General features: G+C 39.2%; 1 protein-coding gene across 3 annotated transcripts in view; it reads right to left on the bottom strand.

Annotated features, from left to right (window-relative positions):
* nphp4 (nephronophthisis 4) overlaps positions 1-14,656 on the bottom strand; it is a 166,763-nt gene that overhangs the window by 128,634 nt on the left and 23,473 nt on the right. For all 3 annotated transcript variants that reach the window (XR_005075959.1, XM_037103458.1, XM_037103459.1), the window contains exon 5: positions 2,678-2,827. Coding sequence is in view for 2 of the 3 variants with exons in the window: in XM_037103458.1 (XP_036959353.1) it covers positions 2,678-2,827 (150 nt within the window). In the remaining variant the exon portion in view is untranslated. The remainder of the gene's footprint in view (positions 1-2,677; positions 2,828-14,656) is intronic.

Raw genomic sequence — 14,656 nt, 5'->3', positions numbered from 1 at the left:
CTGTCCATCCACGACTTTAGTCCAGACTGAAACTACAGGCTTAAATGAGCTGCGATATATAACTGTTCAAAAAGTTCTGGTGAATAAGATCTAATGCCTGAGTCACATAGGAAAATGTATTCTCCTGCTGGACTGAATATTTGTTGAAGAAAAGGCATTTATAGATCGACAAGAGTAAATTCATCCTGAAAGAGAATGCCTATACGCGATGAAATATTGAATAGCCTGATGTTGAACAAAAGATGACTGGTTGAATGGTTTGTAGAGCGGTGCTGAGCAGAAAGCTCTGCTAAAGAAGTTGTGTAAGGCATCGTTTCATGTGTGTCTCTGTCTTTCTCTCTGTCTGCTTCTCTCAATAATGGATTCAACTTGCCTAGACTTACAACCTCTTTCTGTCTGACACTATAGTGCCACAGATTTCATACCTGCTTTTCCATCTATGTTAAATTTCACACAAAGTTTCCTCTGTGTCTGAAAGTGATGGTCAGTCTGAGGAGTAAACCGGGTGCAGCTGGTATTTGTGAAATTCCCATTTCCTACTTCCATATACTTCATAATACTGAATTTCTGTATACTGAACATGCAATGTTTAGCTTTAGTGACACAAAACCCTTATTTTGGTCCTTTAGTAAATGACAGCAAATATAAATGGACTGTTTAGTACCATAAAAGAGTTATAAACGAACTTCTGTGGTTTGATTACACCCTCTTCATTAACGTTGTCATGATTTCGATTTTAAATTGAACTCGAAACCGAAATTAAGTCACAATTTCAAACTTCAAATTAAAAAATGGAATCGTCGATGCTGCCACGCCCCCATGTCACGTCCGGTCGGCTTGCCATGCTGAATAAAAGACACACGTGTTGAAGTGCTGCTAGTCAACCTCCTCTAAATTAACTACTAGCTAAGCCAGAAGCTATTAGCTACAGCCAGTCAAACAACAGCATGGTGTCGCAGCATTCCTGTTCGGCTCCCGGACCGTGGTCGGTAAGAACAGGGGAGATGATTTCCTCCAGGCCTAAAATGTAATCAAATCAAGGTTTAGGAGAATCACGACACCCCTGCTCTTCATACATTCAAAAAAGCATTCAGACCCAGTTTACAACCACTGACACTTCCAACCAGCACATCAACGAGGACAGCTGTTATTAACACCTAGGCCATCAGTGAAGGCCAAGGTGTCAATAACAGCATTTCTCATTAATGTGATGAATCAGAGGTAATTTTGTAAGAACTTAGCTTAACAAAGTGACTGCAATAGCGTAACACTTTAAACTTAAACTAAACTTATACTAACTTCTAATCTGGTCTTTCACTACACAGAACAAGTACAATCAATCATGCAATTATTTATGTCATATGTCATTCTCCTTCGTGGATCTATCGAAGAACTGCTCCTTTTTTGGTAAATGTTTACACAATCAACCCTCACTCTTTGATTATGAATATATTTGATTAAAACTTTTGTGAGAGACAGCAGCTCCATTTGAATAAACGCTCTATTGATTTGTGGTAAGCTGCCTAATGACAATCACGGAAATATTTATACCACAAAGAGAGATAACAGTGGTTGTGTCCAACGATCTAACAAAAACTGTTTCCATCTGGGATACTTGGCGTAAATTGAATCAAAAACGATTGAAGATAGCATTTCAGCCAATGGATGAAACTTGCAGGAACTCCTGTGAAGTCTACAATCGCCGCTTTCAGACACAACAAAGAGTAAATAGCCAGCGTGATTGTAATCTCTTCAAGAGTAATGTAGCCATCAAGCGTTTCATTGCAGCCCTTGTCTCTGGAGCGCAGAGTTGGACTCTTCTGAATGCGGCGTGAATATCAAACTGGTGGCTGTGGTCTTAAAAGGCAGCTTAGGTCTCTGCTGCTCACAGCCCCAGAACATGAAGAGGATTAGCCAGCTACCATACCTCCCACTGACTCCCAATGATTATAGCTCTGCACTGTCAGACTTCATTACATTCCCCCTTAGAAACTTACTTTCTAAGCACTGCAGTCATTTCAACTTCTGATGGAACTAAGTTTTAAGAACGGGCCTCCATTAAACACTATGACGAATGCTGTGTGTGTTATTTTGACAGCTGGACAAAAATAAGTCCAAGACGTAAGATTACATCTGATAGGTGCTGAATGTGTTGGGTAGAGTCAGGTTACATATCGACTAATCCATCTCTATTTTATGTAACCTCTTTGTTCTGTTTTTTGAACTGTGTTCGATCACTGAACAGGGGCTAAATGTACACCAAGATTATCTGTAGGTGAGTGTAGTGTAAGAATTAAAGCAGCTCCACTGCCGAGATGAATGAATATGCATGCGCTTTAACAACCACACGCTGCCTCACATTCTTACAGTTCCATATTCACATGTAGGAGTATCACAGCACCATAACAGTCTTCTAGTCTTGACAACTAAGGCTTTCAACTGAAGAAACTCAAAATCAAAGATCTGAGATTTGACTAATGTCAGACATAGGTCTTTGTTAAATCGAAATGCTGCACATTTAAAATAGCTGGGAGCTATTAGCTCATTGTGTAGATGGTTTGTCTGATTCTTGCCTTTAGTCAGAGATTTCAAAGCATCTTAAAAGAGCATCTGTTACTGTAGGGGAGCGTATCACTTATTCTTTGACCCGATACCTTCCCAGTGTTGTGAAGTTTACCTGTTGGAGAAGCTGCAAGCCCGGGAATGTTCTCATCCCCAGATATAAGGACATTCTCTGGAAGGAGATGCATCACGGAGGCCAGCACGGGGTGATTTTTAATCACACATTCCAGATGTGCTCCATCAATGGTCTTCAGGAGACTGCCATCTGCAAAGACATATAACATTTTCTATGGAAACCGTTTAATACTTCACATGCATTTCATCACAAATAGGCATGTTCTGAATACAAATGAGCTGGATATCACATTCCACCCCACCACCACCCCCAACCCATCCAAAAAAACGTCATCCATCTCCTTGGTGCGTCAGAGTTTAATAATTCCCCAGAAGCAATGAGTCAGCTGACAACCTGACACCCAACACGCAGACACTTCCATTTTTCAATATTCCATTTGGGTGTTGGTGACCTAGGTGCAATGTTCCATTACACTGCGAGCATCGTTTTCCAGGGCATAACAGAAATGACAACCATTCAACTCGGAAAACGCGCTCCTCCAGAACAGCACTGCAGTGTAGATGAGGCGCGAGGTATGAGCAATGAGTTAGACATTGTCATCTTTCAAGCAGGTCATCCAATGACAAGTGACGACCCGCCATTCCTGGCATCAACACAACGCACGGACTATTTGGAAGGTGAGCAAAGTAGTGTTTGATGCGCTGCGTATGTTGGCTTCCTTCAAGCCTGAACTGCATGCCAATCTGTCACTCTGACAGGGTTAATGATTGTACCTTCAACAGCATCAGTGACAATCAATACAGGAAGATCCATTCACCTCCACAGGCTGTTTCAACAAGAGGACAGTGAGCAATTTGTCAGGGAGACATTCCAGGTAGTGCCGATGTGGTGAATTCTAGGTGCATTTTAGTGATGGACCATGTTACATGTAATCACCATGGTGAGCAAGTGTTATGATGATAATGACAATGAAGTTTGATCATTTGGTCTGTGTTAATAAACAAAATGTTTGATGTTAGTCAGCAAAAGATGCTATATTAATTGTGTCTCATTACTAACCATTTTATCTGTTTGAAGCTCCAGCCTGCGCTTTCTGGCTGAACCCTTTCAGATTACAAACACTGACACTGGCATGTAGATCATTTGTAAGGAATGCAAGAAGTTTCATGTTATTTTCAGAATTAAAAATATTACAGAAGGGGACACATGCAGGAGGGGTTAATGCAACTAATGGTAGAACGAATGTTGGAGACTGTTCAAAGCAACAGTCTTTATGGCATGCAACCGGGTGAATAAAGACTGATTTTTCTGACAAGCAAAGGTGAAAGTGGTTACAGTATGGTATAGTATAGCATAGTATAGTATAGTATAGTCTGGAGGACTTTGTTATTGTACCATAAAATCATAAAATCGCCTGGGGAGATGGATGGCTTGAACATACAAAGTGTTTATTGACACCACTCTTCACATTCTATCGCCCCTGAAAAGTCCACTTTGGTTCCTGTTCTCTTTAATCGTAGTCTTTCCCTGATATCAGGTAAATATAGTTGCCTACACAAACAACTTTAACTGATAGAAAATCTGGAAAAATTACACTTGGATATTTTTTTTTATTATTTAAACAGTCTTGATAGGTGGTAACTAAACATGTGCCAGTCAGCTATACTGTGTTTGTCTGAAAAAGGTTATTTTCTGTAAATATACAAATGTATAGTGAGGAAATGCATATAAATATATGTTTTCATTATACTGTATAGGTGCTAGGTATTTAGCATTCAGGAACAAAATAGTGTTTTTAGCTTTCTACCTACCACTAGACCCAATTTCACATGTGTAAATCCCAGATTTGTGACATGCAGAGGATTATCTACACATTAACTGAAGGGAGCTGCCATCCTTCTGGCTTGAATTTGCAAGGATAAAGATTCATTTCCAGCAGGACAATCACCCTAAACACACATCAAAGCGAAGCCAGGTCTATTTGAAGTCCACAGAAAGAGAAGGAATTGCTGACTTACAAGGCTTTCCCTCCACAGTCACCAAACCTAAACCCCCAAACATTTTAGGGAAGGTATGAAACGTGAAAAGATGAGACACACTTTGACATCACATGACACTGTGTGCTGAGACAAAAAGCTGGAATAACACTTTTTTTGTTTTTTTGTTTTGTTTTTTTTTTTATCTCTGAAGACACTTGGAGAATCAATATTAGGGTTCAAGCTGTGAACATGAAACGATGGATAGAACGAATATTAAAAAATATGACTTTGAGCAAATTCATTTTTTTACTCTTTAATTATACACCAACATAAAAAAAAAAAAATCTTTTCTAAAACAAAAAAGAAGATTTGTTTTGTGTGTGTCAATTGTGTCATTTCTTGTGTCAACCATCAAAGCTTGTAACTGTCCACTGCCTGACAAAATAACCTAAATTGTTACAAAATACAAGTCAACAAAGCCAAAATTACAGACAACATGTCCAGGAACTTATGTGACCTAATTATATCCCATGTAGCATCATTTCCACCTTATTGAAGTTGTAATAAATTCCAACCAACATCCAAGAGTTTGGAAAAATCCACACCTCAGGAGTACTCCTCTCAAAACAAGCCCTCCAAACACTAGGAAAAAAAAAGAAAAAACAAGCTGTTTGGATACTGTCCATTGGTAGCTTCCCAATTAATTCAGTTCAAGAAGTGATTTAAGTCATGAGCTACACTTCAAAAAGAACTGGTAAATCCATCAATTACATATTTATGTTTATACTTTTAAGAAACTATTGCCGGAACCCATTTTGCTGCTTTTATTTTCTTGCTAAAAAGATTACAAATAACAAATGGACCACTTTGGGACCAGCTCAACAGCACGGCAGAAAATAAAATAGATTTTAAGCTGTACTTATTTGGAGTACATTGAGGCCTTGGCACTAGAGGGAGACGGATGTTTCTGTTCATAAAGGAGGTTTTTTTTCAATCGTAAAAAAACAAATTATATTGAGTGTGTTTGAGTTCACAGGAAGGATGGAAAGAATGTCCATTTCTGCTGCAGACAGCTTTTCATCTATTTTCAGGGCAGAGCCAGTGCCTTTATCTTTCAAGTCAATGAAAGGGGATTGAGAAGGAAAGAAGATGATGGAGTGCATCACTGTGTTCTCCTCCCCTCCCTGTCCATGACTCATCTCAGCCAGACCCTCTTACTCACTCTAAGATATAACTTACTACAAAAAAGTGCTTACGTCTAAAGCCAGAAAAAGAAAATGGTTTGGCGAAATCTCTGAGGTTGCAGCACAGCTTCAACTCTGTTGTACAAACGTTTTCAGTGGCGACAGCAGCTTTCATGGAGAAGGTGCTTCTTACCATGAAACACAGAAAAAAAAAAAAGTAGGGAGAAGGGAGAGAAAGGGGGAGAGATATCAAACATAGAACTTTCTTGACACAGATGGTGCCCAGGTCTCTGCAACTTTTTCATCATTTATTTCTTGTTATTCATTATGCATCAAGCTTGGGTTTCAGTCAGATGCTGTGCATAGATTAGAAAACTACCCCCAAAAATTCCTAACAGCGGTGGTATGGTACCTCAGAGTCAGTTGAGCAGAAACTTGGCAAGAGATGTGAAACCAAGCAAGTGGGGGAAAATAACCCACAAATGGCTCAGCATCACACAAACAGAAAAGGTGGTTTGGGGAGATGGTTGAGTGGGAAAGAAGAAAGTGATAAAGATGAATACCAACTGGGTGATTTTTGAGAAAATGTTTTACTGCCAACTTAGGCAGGAGTAAAGGGATTCGAAGTGTCGACTTGTAAGAGTCATTTGTCGATGTCGATGTTTGGTACTAACAAATCACTACTCAAAAAGATCAAGGAAGACTTGGACCATTGCAATCTACTTCCCATCTTATTAGTTGGACAAATTAAGGAAATAAAAATGTTTTTATTGGGGTCAGTTAGTATAGCGTCAGGGATCTGACAGCAATGACGACAGTATGTGGTATTCAAGATGTAAAGCTTTATTAAGAAGGCAAAATCACATAAATTGAGGCCAAGTCCTGTCGGTTGAACTCTCATTGTTTTTTATAATGCAGCCAATGATGGCGGTGTCGTTCGCACCCTTTTCAGCGTTGAGCACTACCGTAGAGGAGGTGTGACTGCCAGTCCATACTCTCTGGGGTCTGCTTGTGAGGAAGTCCAGTATCCAGTTGCACAATGCTGTAGTAAAGCCCAGAGTGATACGTTTTCCAGTCAGATTCATGGGCGAGATTGTGTTGAATGCTGAGCTGAAGTCAACAAACAGGATTCTGATGTGGCTGTTCTTATTCTCCAGGTGTACATGAAGACACAAATGAAAGTACTCTTTAAACATTGCTGATGAAGTTGTAAATCAGAGTTTGCCCTGGCTCACTGTGAGCCAAAATCGGAAAAGGTTCCAGGTGGAGGAGCAACAATAAGGGAAAGTGTGGTGTGACTTCATTGTTTGCTGGGAGTTTGAAGTTCACCCAAACAGAATTAAAGCTTGATGTGGGTGGTAAAAACAAACACTTATGTGGGAAGCCTCAGAGTTAGATACGCAGGTAAAACCCCTCTGAAAGCAATAGCAAACCTCTTTATCTTGGCCACAGAGAGGCTTTTTGGTACATCAGTGACAAAATTTGTCGTGGCACTACCTTTCTGTCCCCCTCGCATAGACATACACACAATAACTTGATGCACCATGGTGTTGCTTCAAATTAAGATATGGTAATGTGAACACAATGTACCATCTGTTTGTCCTCTCATCACACTAAGAGGCCCCCACAGCAGCCCTCCATCCCTCTCATTCCATGTTTTTCTTCTCCTCCTCCTTTCCTCCCAGTTGGTTGAGAGGAGAAGCTTGGATCAAGCCAATCAGCTTACTGCCTCCCTCCGTTCTTGTTTCCTTTTTTTGACTCCCATCTTTTAGGACTTTCAAAAGCCCCAAGGCAGCTTCCTTCCCTCTATCTTCTCTCCTTTTCCCCATTTCCTGCCTCTTGACCCTGACTCCAAATCTGGAAAATAGAGAGGTTTTGACTTCTCTGCCGCCAACACTCCATTTCTTTCTTCCGTAGTCTCACTCCTTCCTTTTCAGTTTAAATTCAAACTGACTTGTCTCCAAGTTAAATTTCTGCATTCAGGTTTTCTCCACTGATCTTATACCTTTTTTGCCCAGCTCGTAATCGAAATGTTGAAACTGTGTCTAACCTATGGAGTAAACTACTTTTTAATTTCCTGCCGGAAAGTGAAAAGCATCTTTTTCATATCTGTAGGCACAAAACTTTGCATTTCTTAATAAGCCCAGATGCTTTATTTCTGTTCCAATCTAATCTATCCATCTCATTATATCACCTGATGATGTGCTTTTAAAAATCATTATAACTACAGTTATAAGAATCTATGCATCCCATCACCATGCATTCCTAGGTTTCAACCAAGTCAGTCTCCTACAAGAAAAACCCTTACTTCCTTCCCTTTGAATCATCTTCATGTATTCACTTCTCTCAATCCAGTTCTATAAATTCATTGGCCTACACCAGAGGAGGGTGAGTATGAGTGTAACTCGGCCAGTGGCAGAGAGCCTGGCTAGGCAGTAGAACACAGGAACATGTAGTGTTTGGCAGCCACCTATAGTACAGTATATACAATGCCTGTCCCTGCTAACACTCGCACCCAATTAGATCCCCCTAAATCTACACATATACACAAATAAAAAGCACACACCCTGGCCATGGTACTCCTCTATATTGAGTTCTGACGGGTTGTCCACACTGGCATTATCATTACTATAGTATCTATCATAACAGAATTGTGGAAGATCTCCATGAATACATAAATTGTAATTACAATTCTGTATAGCCATGCTTTGGGGCCTCTTCACATGTCAAGTCTATGCCTTTAGAAGGCAACATTTTCATGTACTTGTTTAAAAGGATAAAGCTGGTGCTCCTCTGTATATATAATAATGGCTGTCAACAAATGTGTTATTCAATCTCTCACTTCTATTTCTGCTCCCCCCCGTTGGAGTAAGAAGAATAGCTGGGAGTTCGACAATTTAATTCAAAATTGATTTGAACTTCAAAACCCATTCTCAATCCAATATGTCTTTCTTTTTTCTTACTCTTACTCTGGTGCATTATGTGCCAAACTGTACTCTCACCAACTGGCCATGGATCTAACATTGTGACAAATGTGCGTTTGACCTGAAATAAAAGAAAAACAGAAAAAAACTGCACAGCTTAAGAAAATGCTGCCTGTATGTGAATAATGAAATTCAAGTGTAATTTACTTACCACTACCAGTCTGTCTAGCATGCTAATGTAGTATCAGGGACACCCATCGTTACTCTGCACTGATGCAGACCTTTTCAAATCAAAAGGGCCAAGTTGTTTTCTTTGCCTGATCAGTTTGTCAAAGTAAATCCCAAGCAGCCTTAGTCTCTACCACAGACAACAATCTGAATCAGGTCACAAAATTTCATAGAGGCTCAGTAATTTCCTAAATCAGATGTGTACCATTTGTTCTAAGCAATAATTTCTAATAATGCTTTTGTTGTGTTCTATTTTCAGCTGAAGTTAAATACATTTGAGTTATGGGATCAAGTCAAAATAAACTACAGGTGAGATCACCTAGTGCAACCCTGTGTCTCATTAATGTAAGTTTGTTATTGAACAACTCTATGGTACAATAGCCAGCTGACTGTGCTGTAGTCACGTAAAACCATACAATGAAATGTGAAATTAAAAATGAAAACAATATGGAAGGTATAAATTCACTTAAGACAGTAGACTATCAGCCCTGCTTCTAACCTGATAGTAGGATCTCTGCCTGTCATTTTACATAACTGGTCTCAAACACATACCACACTACCACAACATGCAAGCAATGCCTAGAGGGCAGTGATCAGTCTAATTCAAATGGTGGTAAAAGATAGAACATGGAGCTGAAAGGAAGCAAGTAAAGAGGAGAAAAAGGCCCAGAGGAAAATGCAGCTACATGCTACAAAAGATGGTTCAGACAAATTTGTTTCAATTTGCCTCTCAATCACACAAGTTCTAAACTCTGTGTGTTGCTCAAGAACACACAAAAATGGACAGGCAGAGCAGCAGACTGAACCACCCATCCTGCAATAAATAAATGGAGAACCCGGTCGACCTCTGGAGTGTTTGTGCATGTGTGCGTGGGTGCGTGCATACAATGCGTTGAGTGTTAGTGTGCACTAAATGATGTTTTCTAGGTATACTATAATAGTTTTAGTAGTTCGTAGATGATGTAACCCAGCATATGGTCAACATTAAAAAAAAAAAAAGAATAAACCCAACATCACACAGAACCAAATCCATCTGACATTAGAAGTAGGGATGCACCGATCCGATATTAAGATCGCATATCGGCTCCGATATTGACAAAATAGCTGGATCAGGGATCAGAAAAATTAACAGATCCACGGGCTGATCCAGTATTTATTTATATATTTCACACTTACCGTGACCAGTATACACTTTATTATTAATTCAACAATGGTTTCGGATCAGTATCGGGACTGAAGATGTCGGATCGGTGCATCCCTAATTAGTAGAGGAAACAATGTGCTTTCAGAAACTCTAGAAGCTGGGCTCTAAGGGACGGCAATCACAGCTGTCTCATCCATCACTTTGGTCGAGAGTGAAATATTGGACGCACAGACATTTGATGGTCACCAAAGGATGAACCATAATATCTTTGTAATCCCTTTTTTCCTGAAACTATATGACCCTATATGGTGATGACTGGTTGTCACATGTTGTAATGCAGCAAACAATTGTCAGTGGAGTGTGAAGACAAAGACTACATTCTGCACTGCAAACAGTGGAATGAATACTGACCTGCCCCATTACACCAGAGGGAAGAGCACAATTGCTGGCCTTGGTGGGAAAAATAAGTGCCAGGGTGTAAATGATAGGACTCAGGTTTGTTTGCTATACTACCACTGGGAAAGATCATACAGTATGTACACAGTAAACATAGCATAGTGCTAAAGATGTATTAAAAGCACATCAAGGTTTAAGGCACCAAAGACACCCGGGACAAATACTAGTACATGCCAGTATATAGTCTGCCAGTAAAACATGAGCTTTTTTCAACAAGTTGTTGCATTTTAATAGATGGCAAAATCCAGATATAGTGTTTCTCACACTGCTTACTTTCAAAACAGACCTTCATAGATGCTCAGTCTGGCTTCAATCTATGAAGCTGCCTATCAGACAAACCGGGAGCCGTTTAGATCATATTTACACCAACATTTGCACTGCATTAAAAAAAACAAAACAAAAAAAGCCTCCTCATTCAATAAAAACACTGTGGCCACAGCAGGGGTCTCAACACAGAGGGAGGTCCACGGCCCAAAAAAATTAAAGGTTATCCAGAAAAATATTAAACCCGGCTTGTGCAACGCAACATCATCTGATAACATACTGTGCCAAATAATTAAATATAAGCAAGCATCCTGGTAGATTACTTAGAACTGTATCAATTCATCAAAAAATATATATAAACATTGCCACTGTGATGACTTTATGGAGTTTTAAATCCCTGTCTTAGACCACTACAAGCCTTAACACAGTATAGCACATTGTCACTTTAAAGTGGTCAATGTCATTTGGTAAGAATGAGTGGGAAAAACTATCGATACAGTTATATACTGTATCACTTTGTCTTGTGATATGTAATTGATATTCAAAACATGCAGATGCTCTCTGCAGATTCCCCTTAAACGCCTTGTGGGTTTACTCTGTAAACTTAATTTACACAGAATAATGAATTCTTTGAACCATACTTCTTTATCCTTCCTTAAACATTTCAACTCCAGAACTGTTCCGCTTCTCACATCGAGATGATGACATGATGACAAACACTGTCAATGACAAATGGCAGTCAGTCTGTGTGTGAGTGCATGACACTGTGATGTTTCATAGATTACTGTCTTGCAAAAAAAATGTATCACAGAATTGCTGTATTGCAATACCACTGTTAAAGTGGGCAATCTATTTTGACAGTACTATCAAAAGTATCCCGACAATTCTGTGATTCCTACCCCTTGTGGTAAGTTTCATACTTTACTGTATGTGTTAGTCTGGTGCTGCGGTGCATTCAGTTGATATAGAGATAGCTTGAACGTACAAACAACAAGAAACAGACATGTCAAATAACAATACACTATAAAACCTCTATATAGGAAAGTTTGGGGCTGAATCTCCATACCTGCAGGGCCACATAAAAGTGTTTCAGAAATCTAAAAAACTGGCATCATTAATAAGGTTTAAAGCATAACTTACTTCTGTTCCTTGATGGTAAATGAATCAATTAGTGCTGCCCAAAGCTTAATTTACAGTGTCCTTGTCTGTGTAGGCTGCAATTCAGCATCTACCCGTGTTCATGACACGTGCATCAAGTCCAAACCGAATGACCATAGAGATAAAACATGCCATTAACATGTCTATGTGTGCAGACACCCAGTGTAGTACAAATAGAATTGCATGCTTTTAATGTCGGTGTCTGTTTTAGATCTATATCTTAAGCTAGCTGCTTGTTTTAAGACTACAGGGAAGCACAATTTATTGATATTCAATGGCATGTGATTCCTGCTATTACTTCAATATGGTAGATATGGAAATACAGCCACAGTTTAAATTCATTCATTTTTATTCCATTCAACTTTTAACCCAAGCTTCATTTGTAACACATCAAGAATTAATGAAGGTACCATTCTTCTATCTTGAGCTACAGTGTTTTGAACAACAAAGTCGGGGAAACTGAATAATGTCGGATTTGTAATGAATGAAGAATAGAAATGATGTTAGCCTCCAGGGCATGTGTTCTCATTATAATTCTTTTACACAATCAGACATGAATGACCGCTAGACGGAAATATACTTATTTCACTCCAGCACAAAGTAGTTTCAGATAGTTGTGTCACTTCAGAAATTCAAACTCAAAACGCCTCACATGAAGTAGCTGATACGGAGACTGGGTGTCCCTGTCACAGTGGATGAGAATAAAGGGGTGTTAAGAAATGTAAAATGTTTCTGACCATAAAAGAGCAACAGCAATAGTGGCAGTAAAATGGCTCTTAAAACAAAATAGCAGCATTCCACCAAACAACAGCCATGTAGTTAATAATTCAGCGTCCGTTTGAGAGAAGGTTTTCTAATATTCATGCTACATGATAGCCAAGACAGGAACTCTGGCTCTCACTGGGCACAGTGTTATTCATACTGTGAGGCACCACCGTGTTTTGTAATTCATAGCTTTGGTTTTCAGGCCAAGCAAGGACATATCTACACACCAACCCTGAGCTTCAGCAGCTAACTCAATAATTCAAGAAGACATGTTTTCAGCTGCTAAACTGATGTTAGTCTAATATTCAAAGATAATCCATTCATTAGCTGTAAATTCCCCAAAACAACTCTCACTTGATGCCAGAAGAAAAAAACAAACTGACAACTTCCAGCAAGGAGATCCACAGTTACATTCATTCAATTATAGACCAAAAACAGTATTTATTAACTGCTGTTTATGTAATTGAAAGGTATCATGAAGGGCTCAAGGATCTTTGAGATTACTTTGGACAAAACTTGGTCTCTAACAGAAAAATACAGTTAGAAAGTCAACCACAAAAATAACTCATACTGGCCTTTACAGGAAACGTGTGGTGCCCAGTAATGTGTTGACCGTGGCTCTCTGAGAATACTTTCAGATTAAGCTAAAAGCTGACTGACCTCGCTCTTTCTATGAGGGTACACTTTAGACATTCCAGACATTTGACAGAGAATCCATCTTTGTGTCATTTCACACTGTAGATGTTACGTGTCCATTCTCTCATCGGGAGCCACGTTTGATTCAAGTGGTCTTATTTTTACATGTTATCTTTCCAATTCATTGTCCTCTATATCCATCTCTAAAATCAATAAATCAAGCAAGTAGATCCATAAAATGACTGCTGATATCTTCTTGCGAATGCAGTTTTCCTCATCTTATGTTTTCTTTGTCACATTTCATCGCCCATACTGCCTATTTTATCGTTTTCTAGCAGTGCCTACGGCACACCTCATGAGTTTAAGTATTCATTTTGTTTTCCCTCATAAAGTTTGTGCTGGGAGTTTTTAGAAGTCAGCAAGACCTTAGGAGGGAGGTGCCAGTTGAGCTGGGTGAGATGAGTGAAATGGTTTGCTATTCATCCACTTTACTTTAACAAAGGCCAGCATTCTGACACTGGATCATTTTACTTTGTGAGTAGTTGTTACATCTACATTGATATAATTCTCTGCCAAGATAAATCGACACAGCAGAGATAGTCCCTTATTGATTACAGTTACACAATGGCTTAAGACTGTGTGAGGTGTTTGTGAATCACTGGTATGGTACAGTCACATTTCCACTAAACACCTCTGTATCGTACACTTGAAACCTGTAGCTACATAATGTTTTCTGGATTGGTTGGAGAAGGCGCAAGTGCACATAATTGGTAGAGAGTTAGGAGGCTTTCCCCCAATAAAGAAATGCAATTTCAGACCATAATTATTAACATATCTTTGTACAAAAAGTTAGAATACCCAGAGCAGATAATGAATAATCAGCACTCAAGTTTCATGATAAAACTTTCTTAAGACGTCAACTGGGGACTTTCTGCAACCATCAGTTTCCTTAAGGCAGTTTTCATGTTCTCCACATTGATTTAACAATTGGTTTGGTATAACCCTGCTAAAATACACATTAAAACCTAAATAGGTTTTGTGTTTCCCCCATTGATAGTACTTTTAAATGTCAGCTTGATTGATACTCATTGGGGCCACCCACTCTGAATCTTTTCCAGCAGATGGGAAACACCTGCCAACCAAGACATTTTTGGTCTTGAGAAACTGCAGCATTTAGAATTTTGGAGTGTTACTACTGGTATCATCCACAACTTTTGCAAATGGAATTGCAAAAACATACATTAATTAATGTGTAAAGAAGTGAACTGAACTGGGCTTAT

The sequence above is a fragment of the Acanthopagrus latus genome, chromosome 7, assembly GCF_904848185.1.
Source record: "Acanthopagrus latus isolate v.2019 chromosome 7, fAcaLat1.1, whole genome shotgun sequence".
Classification (NCBI taxonomy): Eukaryota; Metazoa; Chordata; class Actinopteri; order Spariformes; family Sparidae; genus Acanthopagrus; species Acanthopagrus latus.
The sequence above is the reverse complement of the archived record's forward strand: the minus strand, read 5'-3'. Positions and strand labels throughout refer to the sequence as shown.